This window comes from Medicago truncatula, chromosome 1 (genome assembly GCF_003473485.1).
Source record: "Medicago truncatula cultivar Jemalong A17 chromosome 1, MtrunA17r5.0-ANR, whole genome shotgun sequence".
In the NCBI taxonomy this organism is placed as follows: domain Eukaryota; kingdom Viridiplantae; phylum Streptophyta; class Magnoliopsida; order Fabales; family Fabaceae; genus Medicago; species Medicago truncatula.
The window spans coordinates 11,830,674-11,844,045 of NC_053042.1; the positions used below are offsets into that span (position 1 = coordinate 11,830,674).

At 32.4% G+C, this 13,372-nt stretch overlaps 2 protein-coding genes across 2 annotated transcripts; both read right to left on the reverse strand.

Moving 5' to 3' along the window:
• Positions 1 to 1,259: 1,259 nt before the first annotated feature.
• On the reverse strand, positions 1,260 to 5,220 carry LOC25482587 (receptor protein kinase TMK1). The gene is made up of 2 exons (XM_013611173.3): positions 2,941 to 5,220; positions 1,260 to 1,975 (listed from the first exon to the last, which is right to left on the reverse strand). The coding sequence occupies exons 1-2, from the start codon at positions 5,213 to 5,215 to the stop codon at positions 1,440 to 1,442; spliced, it is 2,811 nt and encodes a 936-aa protein (XP_013466627.1). The 5' UTR covers positions 5,216 to 5,220; the 3' UTR covers positions 1,260 to 1,439.
• A 1,895-nt stretch (positions 5,221 to 7,115) lies between these two features.
• On the reverse strand, positions 7,116 to 9,733 carry LOC25482588 (probable pectinesterase 29). The gene is made up of 5 exons (XM_013611174.1): positions 9,567 to 9,733; positions 9,043 to 9,202; positions 7,839 to 8,045; positions 7,393 to 7,640; positions 7,116 to 7,278 (listed from the first exon to the last, which is right to left on the reverse strand). The coding sequence occupies exons 1-5, from the start codon at positions 9,731 to 9,733 to the stop codon at positions 7,116 to 7,118; spliced, it is 945 nt and encodes a 314-aa protein (XP_013466628.1).
• Positions 9,734 to 13,372: the final 3,639 nt, after the last annotated feature.

Here is a 13,372-nt window from a genome sequence, read left to right on the forward strand (position 1 = left end):
TTCTACCTTCTTATTCTAAACCCTCAAAATTATAGGAGAAATTCGTTAATTTCTCACCCTCATTTCTTTGTTAGTAAAGAAATGGGAGTGAAAGTAGTGATAAAAGAAGAAATTCGTTGATTTCTCACCCTAAAGCTGATAAATTTAACTACAATGTTGTCAGCAATGATTAAGAACGTTTGGCTTTGTATGGTAGTTGCATGGTCATCCAAGTAAAATCTCATGAAAAGGTCTTCATTGATTGAGTGAAGAATGATTAGAATGCTTCTACAATGATATTGATCCAGCTTATATAGGATCTGAATCAGTGATGTGAACAGAAATAATTATCTAATTAAAAGTAACATCTAACTGAATTTCTTTCTAACTAATTATGGTTAACTGTAACCAAATTCCTTCAACTTAAAAAAAGAGTTTGGTCTAGCTAGAATAATATCATCGACATAAAAAAATAAGACAACTAACGAGGACTCAGAACCTGAAGTGAAAAGAGAGTAAACATTTTTAGAGTACATAAAACCATGTGTCACCAAGGAGGTGGAAAATTTGAAAAACCACTGTCATGAAGCTTGTCTAAGTCCATATAAAGACCTGTTCAATTTTCAAACTAAGCTCTTATGAGGAGGGTGATATCCCAAGGGAAGAGTCGTATAAACTTTTTAAGAGAGCTCACCATTAAGAAAAACATTTTTGATATCTAGTTGCAATAAATGACATTGTTTTGCTACAAGAACAGTGAACAATACATATATAGAGTAAGTTTGGAACAGGAGAAAATGTATCAGAAAAATTAATATCATCCATTTGAATGTAGCCTTTAGCTACTAGTCGAGCTTTGTGTCAATCAACATTTGCCGTCAGACTTAAATTTCACCATGTAAAACCATTTGATGCCAACAATGTTTTCTAGGTGGAAGTGGTCCAAGAGACCATGTATTGTTTGTTTCCAAAGCCTTGATTTCCTCATTCAATTCCTTCCTTAATTCAGGATATCAGTTCTTTGCGTTAAAATTCAGGTTGAAAAATAGAATTTACTGCACAGATAAAGGCATTGTAGGATGGATTGTGTTTGGAATATGACCAGAAGTTTTGTATAGGATAAATGGAGGATTGAGAGGCCAGATTTTAATCACTCAAGTAAGAGGTGGATAGGAAATTATCCTGAATTAATTTTTTTTTTGTTGAAAAAGACAATAGAAAATTGATTCACTTAGTAATTGAATAACAAACATCAAATTAGTATAAAATTGGGGGATGTATAATATATTTTGTAGAAGAAAATTAGGGGACAATCTAATAGTTCCAACTGCTGCAATCGAAACAAACATCGTATTTATGAGTGACTTTTTGACAATAATGAAATAACACACAAGTTAGTCTAAGAGAATCCCCTAATCTCAATCCCCTAAATTGTATACTCGACCGTGTATTCTCAAAATTCATCGTGCATCAGAAGATGTAAAGGAATCAACAAATCCAGGAGACTGGGGTGGTATACTCGACTGCGTATTCTCAGAACTAGCAGCCTTCGACGAACAATACGAAACATCGAGTGTGTTGCTCATTCCTTCAAGATTCTGCAACTTACTCGGTGCTTGAGGCAAACCCATATACAAGTCAATCCCATACATGTCATCAGCATTAGGTTCAGCCGGCTTCCAAATCTCAACAAGAGGTGCTAACACATTCACTACGTATCCCATATCGGGACGCTGATGAGGCTCCCTTGCACAGCAGTGGCTTGCCAATTCTGAAATGATCCTGAAACTCTCCAAGCCTTCCTCGTTGATGTCCATTGCTGGATCAATGACCTTTTCGTACGAGCCTTTGTTAAGTATAATTCTGCGGAACCAAGTAACAAGGTGGATGTTCTCGTCTGGTTGGTTGTTGTCGATTACTCTCTTTCCGGTTATCATCTCCATAAGAATCACGCCATAGCTGTACACGTCTAACTTTGTGGTGACTCGGCCGGTGACTGTGACATATCATACCATTTTAACGAGTTAGGGAAATGAACAAGAACGGAGAAGAATTACCAATATGCTAGGATGCGAGTTGCTACACATAGGTACAGGGCATGTCATGAAAAATATAAGATGCTAGCACCAAAAATTCTTTCTAATCGACTAAAAACTAAATATCAATTGGCGAAGTAGAGGGAAGATCACAAGGTATGCAAATTGGCTGTAGATGACAAGGGCCTGTTTGTTTACGAATGAAAAAAAAGTAATTTAACATTGTATAAAAATTGAATTCCATATAGACTATAGAGATTTTTATGCAATGCATAAATTTGTTGTGTTTCTAAGTGTTTCTTTACAATCATGAAAATCACTTTTTTGATATTTTCTCACACTCATTAAGATTGTTATTCACTAGCCAGTCAACATAGCTTTTCCTTATAATCAAATTTCAATTTTTTCATAATCGTATTTATTTTCAAAAGTTTAAACAAGGGAAAATAACATTTACCTCCCTTAAAGTAGGTTGAAATGTCACTCACACGTATTGTATTGGTGAAGTGTGAAGCGATTCACTATGAATTTCGCTTCTTTTTTTTTTTTTTTTCCCTTTTCTTTCTATAACTCCATTATTTCATTAACATAATAAATCGAATATATGTGTAGTGCAGTACCTCGAAGCACATCAAACAAAACTCATCTAAAGAATGAATTGGATCCCAAAAAAGATATTAACTTGGAATGAAGGATCTAAATTGTCATCATTGCTTTCTCAAAGCACTTTTTCTAGACCAAAATTTGATCATATAAAAAAGGGCATAGTATTTGAGAATGTTGCAAAAAATTGTTTCTGCATAACTAAATTTACTATCTGCAGCTCATCTGACACAAAGTAGGAACCTAGATAGTTAATATGTGCAACAAATAAAAAGTCATATGCAACAAAAAAAAATCTAAATTATAATTAAAATGTGATTACCTGCATACTCTGGTGCCATATATCCAAAAGTTCCTGCAAATCTAGTCTGGATTAATGAAGCTTTTCCTTCTGGAGCTAGCCGAACTAATCCAAAGTCGGCAACTTTAGCGCGCATATCATCTCCAAGCAAAATATTTGTTGGTTTCAGATCTCTATGAATGAAAATTTGTTGTGCCAGACCATGGAGATATTCAACACCTCGGGCAACATCCAAGGCAATGGAAAGCCTACTCTTCCATCCGAGCGGTTTCAACCCGTCGTCTTTCCACTCAAAGAGATGTTGACTAAGAGTTCCCTGAGGCATGTATTCAAAAACAAGAAGTTTCTCATTGTCGTCCAAGCAATAGCCATGGAGTGCAACCAAATGCCTGTGTCGAACCTTAGTGAGAACCGCGATTTCGGACTTGATCTCATTCAACCCTTCATCACCAACCATTTCAGATTTCATCCTTTTCACTGCAATCGTTGTTCCATCGTCCAATTCTCCTTTGTATACAGTAGCGAAACCGCCTCTCCCCAATATGTTTTTTTCGCTAAAATTGCCTGTAACTTCTCTTAAAACTTGAATTGAAATCACCATATTACCAGCTTCCACATTTTGAACACTACTCGATTGACTAAATCCAGCAGTTCCTCCTGAAACGCCGGCACCAGAACTTCCAGATGCTGCAACACTTATTTTCACGCCATTTCCATCTCCAGAGTGACGAGGATGTACCACGATCGCATTCGGAGTTTCAATTTTGTCATCACGCTTATTTTGTCTTCTATGGCACATAACAAATACCACAACCAGTGTACCAATTAAGCATAAAATTCCTATCACAATCCCAACAATTGCTCCAACACTCAATTTCTTCTTATCTTCACCTCCAGAACTAGAGTCGGAACTAGATTTGGGGCTGTCAGGCGAGTCATGAGGTTTATCCTTTCCAATATCAGGATTTCCACCTGTTTTAACAACCACATCGCCGCGAAACGACGGTATATGACCATACAACAAATTATTCGAAACATCTAGCTCTTTCAATTGAGGCATACTAGCAAGCTCCTTAGGTAGAGTACCGGTGAGATTATTGTTAGCAAGAAGCAACTTCGTCAAAGAACTAAGACTTGCAAAATTAGGAGAAATACTGCCAGTAAAACCCTTGTTTTGAAAGTCGATAATGGTAATGTTGCCACTAGAACAAACAACCCCCAACCAACCACCTTGACAAGGGTCATTACCTTGCCAACTTTGAGCAAGTTTAAGAGGATAACCAAAAGGTTCAACAACAGAAAGCAAAGCATTAACAAGTGGACTACATGGTTGACCAATAGCCTTAGTGCAAAAGCTATGAGTCCCTCTATCAATATCATTATCAACACGAACACGATTTTGAAACTTAGGAAGTGACCCTTGAAGATAATTGTTTGTCAAATTAACAACTGTTAAACTTTGAAGCGAAGTTAAAGACGGTGGAACAACACCGGTTAACTGATTATCTCTCAAACTAACATCAAACAATTGATCATGATTTGATAAATCAGGTATACGACCAGTAAACGAATTACCATGTACCCAAATTTGTTTCAATGATGTCAAATTTTGCAAAACAGAAAGTGTGCCATTGAGTCTATTAATACTACTTTGACCATTTACCCAAAGTTTCTCTATAGAACTACCAGATAAACTATTAGGCAAATTACCTTCAAGAAAATTGAAAGACAGATACAAATTAGTCAAACCTGGAAAAGTTTCTTTTCCAAAGAATTCAGGGATTACACCAACTAAACTAGCATTCATAGCAGAAAAAACTTTAAGGGCTAAACAATTCTTAAGACTAGAAGGAATTTGCCACTGAGGAAAAGGGTTATAACCAATACTCACCTCTATCAAATTACTCATGTTTGTGAAGAAATCACTTGGCATGGAAGTGAAATTGTTGTTGTTAATATACAAAAACTGAAGTGAACTTGGCATGTAAGGAAAATCACCAGATAAAGCGTTTCCATTGCACTCAAAACGATTTAACTGAGTGAGTTGCACCAATTCTTTTGGTAAAGAACCTTGAATATTCAGACCTGCAATTTGAATTGCAGTGACTGTGTTTCCATTAATCTGAACACGATTCCATTTGCGAAAATCTGAGTCTGACCAATCAAGATCATTGCTTGATGATTTTATAGAACTTTTCAGCTTTTGCATAACAACATCATCTTGAGACCATGCAGAAACAAACATCATAGAAAACAACACAACAAGGTGAAGAACGTAGGAAACTCTGAAACCCATTAGGGTTTTTTGTTGTTGAAAAAATAGGGTTTATTTAGAAAAAAACTGTGGAAAGTGGCGTAACAGAAGAGAGAATAATTTTGCAAGATTGAAGGAATAAATCTCTTAATAACGCTGAATTGTAGGGTTATGAATGACAATGATTCTGCTAAAAAAGGGAATATTTTTGAAGAGAGAATCAAGTGAAAGAGAAAGGAAAAAATAATGCTTTTTTTGGTATGAAAATCCTTTTGATACGGCGGAGAAAGAGTAAGAAGAATAAAGAGTTAAGAGACTAGACATTAACTGAAGTTTTTTTTTGAAAGAAGACATTAACTGAAGTTTATGTGTACTTTTTGTGTTTGGTTTTATTTTGTAGAGGTGATTTTTTTATGTTTTTTTTTTTTTTGGTGTACTTTTATGTTTGTTGTTGAATGTGTGTTAATCTCTCCTATCATAAAATTAAATAATTTTTTTTTTTTATTTTCAAAATTAAATTATAACTTTTTTTTAGACAAAAATTAAATTAAAACTTAAACTTGATAATTTTTGTTTTTATGGTATAATTAATAGTCACTCCCTTCAAAAAAAAAAAAAATAGTCACTCATACCCTATTATCGTATCATATTTATTAAATTTTTTTTTTTATCAGAAACAAAGGTTGGGCCCTTTTATTTTAGGAATCAAATCAATAGTATAACAAAAAAAAACCTTTTACATTATTATCTACCATACTTATTAAATTACTTTTTTGGGAAAAAAGAGTTTACTATGCCCTTTTCTCTCTAAATCAAATAGTTTTAACAAAAAAACATTCTGTCAAAAACAAAAAACTTATTAAAAATCTTTGATAAATTATAATCATTAGTGACAAATATTTGTCACGTAGTCCCCGTGAGCTTAGCTCAGTTGGCAGAAACATTGCATAATTTATATAGGGGTCGGGGTTCGAACCCCGGACACCCCACTTCTCCACATTTAATTGTGTGAGGTCCGGCCACTAGACTACTAGACAAAAAAAAATATTTGTCACGTATTTTTTAAGTATTAGTGACAATTATTTGTCATATCCTCTCCCCATCAGACGAGTCTGAGGCTTGATAGCAATACTATTGTTGAAATGGAAGGCACCGATGAGGCGGAAAATGTGGCTTATAAGCATACTTCTCCCCAACTAGACAAGCATGAGGGGAGGGTAAAACTTGAAAGGAATAAAACCATTCTAGAGACACATGAAGGAATGATGTCTTAGTCTAAGATAGAGAATATATTCGAGTTCAAAAAACTCGTAGAAAAATATACATCTTTATCTCCATCTAAAGACCTTAACAGAACTCGAACTCGGGATCTCCTAATCTAAAACATATCCTTTTATTATAGAAGCGTAAATTGATATTATTATTCGTATTTATTTACAATTTCCATAAGGTTATAATGGTTCGTACATTGCATCAGTGGATGACTTTGCAAATGTAGGATGCTTTTTGCATGACCACGAGATTGGATTTGAGCCAAAGTATACCAATGTTTCATGCCCAATCTGAAGCACAGAATCCTTGAATAGAAGGAGTAGAATCACACGATCCAATCCATGATCAATAGTTCCCTTGAGATGGCGAAGACCACATTTGGAAGTCAACAAATTTGACAAGTGTTCGAAATTGTTCTAAGTAATACATTAGTAAGTTCTCGTTTTCATACGAATTGTCATTTGTTACTAGTCAATTTATAATGAAAAATTTATGTATGATCGTATCTTTAGGGACAAACCATTTTTTTTTTTTTTGTAAATGATCTTACAACGAAGCGAGTAAAATACAATCAGTATTAAATTCACTTGTGAGAAATTAAAGTAAAGGGTATTCGACCCATCAAATATCCTTTTTCATAGTTAAAGTGAAGTTGTTTTACATCCATAAGCTAAATTTCTGAAGCTATCTTAAGCCATCCTTCATTATCAACAAAACTGTCACTCGCCATTATATTAACGGTTGTCCAATCCAACTTCTTCAACCATTTCACTCGTTTGTTTGTTTTAGAACCAGCTCCAATATTTCCATACTCTGCAAATTGTATGTAGTTCCTGTAAAAACGAGTGTAGATATAATGACGATGATGGAAGACACGAGTTCTATTCACCAATTATATAATGACGATGATGAACAAAAAAATAATGGATGTAAATTAGGGATCTTACTCGTGATCGGCGAAATACCATGGCGCCCAACCAGTAGGTACTACAATGTCGGACATATTGGTATTGTAGAATAGAACTCTAGCATAAGCTCTCCATGGTCTTCCCAAGTATGTTGTTCCATCTCCATACACATTACAATTCTTAAAAACAAAACCATTTGCATCATTTTCACCTGTTCTCCCTTGTGCTGTAATAAAACCAGCAATCCCTTGACCTAGAGCAGAAGCAATTACAGATATAGAACACTCCTGCATAATTTTTATTTTTTTTTTGGTTACATTTTTTATAATAAGTAAATAAACTATAAACATCCAAATATACTTCGATAATCACTTTTTAAACTAAATAAGAAGTTCTATAATTTTAACCAATACTCTAGAGCACACTGGTTAGCAAGACGCTGTAATTTTGAATCATTTATTCGATACAACCATAAGAATTATTACCTCATATATAGACTGGCCAGCACCAAATATGAAATCAACAGCACCTTGAATCAAACAATTCTTGTAGTAATGTCTTCCTTGATCATCCCACAAAGTGTCTTGAAAACCAAAGAAGCCGACATTATAGAAGTAAGTCTTGTCACCACTTACCATCGCAGCTACGGCAGGGGCCCATGGGTTACTATTTCTTGGATTATTGTATGAATTCTGATTCCAGAGATATAAAGAGTCAAATTTATTGCATGTTCAGCTCAAAGGAGATACAAATCAAGATAAAACAAATATTCAATTCTAGGCAAGACACGACATATACTAGCAAAAAAGAAACGTAAGGGGAAAATATGGTGATTAGTATAAATATGATTATCTTTGACAGGAAACTTTAGTTAGGAATTTCATTATAAAAATCTACATGTAAATGTAAATGCATATTACACTATATATTAAAACTAATTGATTATATTTGTTGAGAAAAAACTTTTCTTCTAATCTATTTATATGAAAAAAAAAAAAATTATACGAAAAAACTGCTCTAAGCTCACTAACCTTACTACCTACTTGAGACTATTTAGTTGCAAGTAAATGTGAGAATATGTTAAATCGAACTAGGCTTTGTAATAAGACCTAAGTCTGATCTGTCAATAATTTTAATGCCTAAGCTAAGCCTAAGACTTGTCATAAACTTATTTTTTTAGGCATATTACTAATCGTTCGAAAGTCTGATCTGGTCTACTAACATTTCTAAAAACTTGTTTTATATGAGCATATTCAAATAATTAATGTGATATAAATTTAAATAGACTAACAAACTAATATATCAATTATATTAATCTCCCTTTTCATATTTAACATGAATTTCTACAAAATTTGACTATATATTAAGAAATATTTCAATTCTAGTTTATGATAATACATTTGCATATGGGAAAAATTAATGTATACTAATAAACTTAAATAACATTAAAGATTAACAAATTTATATTTTGATTCAAAGTAAAAAATATAATAATATTTGTAATAAATAATAATAATATTTCATTCGATATCATGCCCTCTAAACTCTAAAAAACTAAAAGAGTTATTGAAAATGTAATTAAATTATACTAAGTAACAATAAGTGAATGAATGGGAATGAGTAACTATTATGTAAGAAGAGAAGTCCACAATAGGCATTAAAATGAAAAAGCAAGGTATTATTTCTCACCCTAAAGCTAATAAACCTGACCACAATATTGTCAGCCATGGTGAAGAACGTAGGGCTCTGTAAAGTAGTTGCATGGTCATTCCATTCAACTATTGTCTTGCTCATCCCCGCTCCTTGTATAATAATGTAGGGTTTATCATAAGGAATCTTCAACTTCTCCCTATACAAAATAAACCACCACAAAATTCAACAATTTTTCATTTAAATATCGATATTAATTTGTTGTAAGGAAATATTAGTATACAACTGTTCTATGATATCCCACATAGTTCTACTTAATCTGGTAGGTGCAACTCAGTTTTTAGCTACTCGAGACATTTTTTTACAAGGGATCGGGGTTTGAACACAGAATTACAGACTTATAGTGTGTAAACCTAGCCATCAGACTAATTAATAAAAAAAATTATCATTTAAATGTAATGATGACACTAGAAATACAATATGGTTCAACAATCGATTTCGATATATAAATTAATGAATTTGTCTCCAAGAAAAATAATGATGAAAACTACTTATAATTTTACCTGTAGATGCCTTCTTTAATATTGATGGAAGTCCAATACCTATTGTTTGAAGGTATGGAATCAATAGCAGATTGTATGGTAGAGAAACATCCATGGTGCCCCTTGGGATCAACTGTTATTTTCTTGGTAGAGTAACCTATTTTCTTGTATGGTAGAGAAACATCCATGGTGCCCCTTCGGTGAATTTGAGCATTTGATAGCTCTACTCCCAAACCAACCAGGAGAAATAGACAAGTAAAATAACACCAATGAAAAGACATAATTATTGGTACAAAAGGGATTTTCAATACCCTAAAAAAATCAAGAGATTTTCAAAGTAGAAAAATTTGGTTCTTAGCTTGAACAAGAAAAAAATTACAATAAAACGAATTGAAAGGTGAAGTATGTATTTAAAGAGTTACTAGTAAGAGGATTTTTTTTTATTTTTTTTTATTTTAAGGAAGCTAGTAAGAGTTTTTTTGAGGGAATGAAGACAGTCAACTTAATCAAGGTTTACTAAGGAAAGTGTTCCACTAATGGTATGTCATATTTATGATTCTCAAAAATCATAGTCAATTTTTGTTTCCAATTGTAAATATAATAATGCAATAATAATAAATATTCTGAATGTCAAGAGAATTATTATGTTTTTTACAATACAATGATGGTAACTTTATTTTGATATCGTCAAATTAATTGCAATTTATTTTATTTTTTTGAAAGAAAATTAATATCACTTCTTCTTTTGTTTGACCTTTGGTTGAACTAATTAAATGTCATGATAATTTTCCAAATCAAAATCACAGCCTAGACCTATAAAACTAACTATGTACATATGGGGTCATAGCCTTGAGTTTTAGTTTTATTATTGGGACTATTGATGGCCTCCACTCCACATACCATTTTTTCCTTTAAAATTTGTTAAAAAAATAGTTTTCATCAATTAATGTGCATTTTAATTACTTTTTTTGTTCGGATTGGTTACAATGATTCCATGAATTTGTCAAAAAGAATTATTCATTTTAGGAATATTTTATATGCTATATGTGCAATTAATTGTCCTTGTCATAGTACATTTAAGAAAAATGTTATTATTTAATATTTATCGTATATTTATTTTATGTTTGAAATTTTTCAAATAAAATGCATCATTTATACTCCTCCCGGTCTTAATTATATGCAAAAGTTTATTTTTTGAATTCATTCAATGATTAATGTATTTGGTCTGTAATACATAACAAATACATTAGTCATATACTCTTTCAAAAAAAAAAAAAATACATTAGTCATATACTCTTTCAAAAAACAAAAAAATACATTAGTCATATTAAATGAATCTAAAGAGTGATTTTTTTTTTTTTTTGAAAGATACAGAAAGAGTGAATTTTTGTTTATGATAAATGTTACTTATTTTTTTTAAAAGAAAAAGAGAAAGAGGGAAGACTAAAGCCAAGACCCTAGAGGAAAAACAAAATAAATAAAAATAAAGAAAGACAACAAAAAATACACCAAAGGACTAGACATGGCAACGAGGTGGGGCGGGGCTGGGTTTTAACATACCCGGCCCCGCCCCCGCCCCCAAACCCGACGGAAAAAGAAACTTTACCCCCGTCACCCCCACCAGCGAAAAGTGTAGCAAAATAAATAAAAAATATTCACAGTAAGCCTGTTAAAATTCGCGGTTTATGTTGACTAAAATGGTTCATTAATTGCACCTTAACAAGTCTACAACATTGCATAAATTTGAAAAAACGGTTTAACAAAATCAATTATATACACCTAGTATGACCATAGTATTTTGTGTTATTTATTCCTGTTGATTTAAACCATATTCTTATGGAAAAGTGTCAAAAAGACCACATATGTTAAGAAGTCTTAAAATAAATGTTGAATTTGATTCTCTATTTCACTTTCATATTTTGGAATTTTGAATTTCTACAAACAATATAGATTGAAATCAAAATTAATGAAAATAAATCCAATTTTTCGGAGAAAAACAATACGAGTGCGGGGCGGGGGTGGGTGTGAGTATCCCTCGACCCTGGCCCCGCATTAAAACTCCGGGTTTTTAGCCCATTATTCACTTAGAAACTCCTTAGCTTGTTAGGTTTTTGTAGGAACTAACCCTAAAACTTTCATGTCATGAATAACATTTACATTAAATCTGACAAGTTAGAGTCTGTCGCCACCATGACTCGACCAAAAGGCTCCTGGGTTGACGTGTGGGTGACATGATCTCCCAAAGGAAGAGAGTCTGCTACTACTTCAACAAAGGAAGTCATGCAATTCCAAGAAGTGGTATTATTTATATAGTAGAGATCAGTGATTGCATCACTCCAAAGACCAACTATACGCATATCCAAATATTGGTTGCTCTAATGAGCCTCCCTCTTTTCAACTGTATATGATATTCACTGTATTTAATTGAGTACATTACAGTCTTCTTCGCTAAGAGAGGTTGAAATTACAATACCCTTTAATCTTATGTTAAAATAAACAACCCCTCCTTTCTAACTCAAAATATATTAGAGAAATCCGCTCCTATGCCCTAAATGATGATTTTTTTTTTAACACCAAAATTTATTAGATAGTGAGAGAAGTTAAAAGAGTATTTAACCCATAATTTTAAAAAAGTACAAGGGGTACTCGCCTCGAAGGGAAAAAAAAACCCAACATCAAGAAATAAGACAGTATATGGTTCGAAAACCATTTGTAAAACAAACAAAGACTCCCTAATTTCCTAGAAATAAACCATCTCCAAGAGGTGACATTGATCGCGTCTACAATCTCGTCCAAGTCCCAATTTTTAGCAGAAAAAATAACCTATTATTAGCTTCCCAAGTTTTCCAAATTGTTGCATGCCAAATGAGTGAAAGCCGCTTTCAATTTTTTTAGCCAAAGAAGATGACGAAAAATAGTCAAGGAGTAAAACAATATTACGTGTAAATTCACCCAATTCCGATCCATTTAAAAATGGGAGCTTCTATGATGTCGTCTTAAAAAATAATTAATATGTCGCTTTTGAGAAAAACACTTAAAATCACCTTAAAAAACTTTTTTTTTTAAACGTTTTTGAAGGAAAAGTAAAAATGAATTAAATTAATACTAACTGCATTTTTTCCCTCTTAAAAATCACATTTTTTTTTAATATCCAATAAAAGAAACTTCATAAAAATAAATTCTTTGGAAATTTTCCTATTTGGTAAAATAAAATTTAAAGTGTTGAATAAAAAACTTTAATCAATATTTTTCATTTGCACATAATTTTTATGTATTTTACCATAATAAGCACAATAAATTCAAAACAAATGCTCCCTAAAAAAAAAAATAATCAAAACAAATGTTAAAAATGATAAATTAGAAATGTAGATTTCATTCTTACTTTTCCGTTTGATTTTTTTTTTTTTTTTAACAATAAAAAATGGAACTTATATTAACAAACCACGGACACCTCCAACTACAAGATGTACCAAGGAGGCTCAGAGTATTTACAAATATACAGAGTCAAACAAAAATTAGCCTAGTCCCAAACAAGTCAAAGGACTTGACCACCACAATTGGAACCCAAAAACAAAAACAACATTATGAGCTTTTAGCCACCAAAGAGAGTTCTGCTTTACTTTATCCGTTTGAAATTTTTTAAATAATATAATATTTAAATTGGTTTTTAGTTCATTTTCTTAAATGACGGTTTTAAAATCGTCAAATATGCAACAACATGGTAGAATTTTCCTTTAAAAATTACATACCAAATCCTTCCAACAAAGCTACATCTACAAAAACAAGTGATCCTCTACATCTTGAATATATACATGGGTACGAAATAC

What these genes read in the sequence shown, in the direction of transcription:
- LOC25482587 (XM_013611173.3), bottom strand. Translation starts at nt 5,215, where the DNA reads ATGGGTTTCAGAGTTTCCTACGTTCTTCACCTTGTTGTGTTGTTTTCT. An exon ending in TATGGCACCAGAGTATGCAG is followed by an intron (nt 1,976 to 2,940) that starts GTAATCACATTT and finishes GATATGTCACAG; the next exon opens with TCACCGGCCGAGTCACCACA.
- LOC25482588 (XM_013611174.1), bottom strand. Translation starts at nt 9,733, where the DNA reads ATGGATGTTTCTCTACCATACAAGAAAATAGGTTACTCTACCAAGAAA. An exon ending in TCAGGTTTATTAGCTTTAGG is followed by an intron (nt 8,046 to 9,042) that starts GTGAGAAATAAT and finishes CTCTGGAATCAG; the next exon opens with AATTCATACAATAATCCAAG. An exon ending in TGGTATTTCGCCGATCACGA is followed by an intron (nt 7,279 to 7,392) that starts GTAAGATCCCTA and finishes TCGTTTTTACAG; the next exon opens with GAACTACATACAATTTGCAG.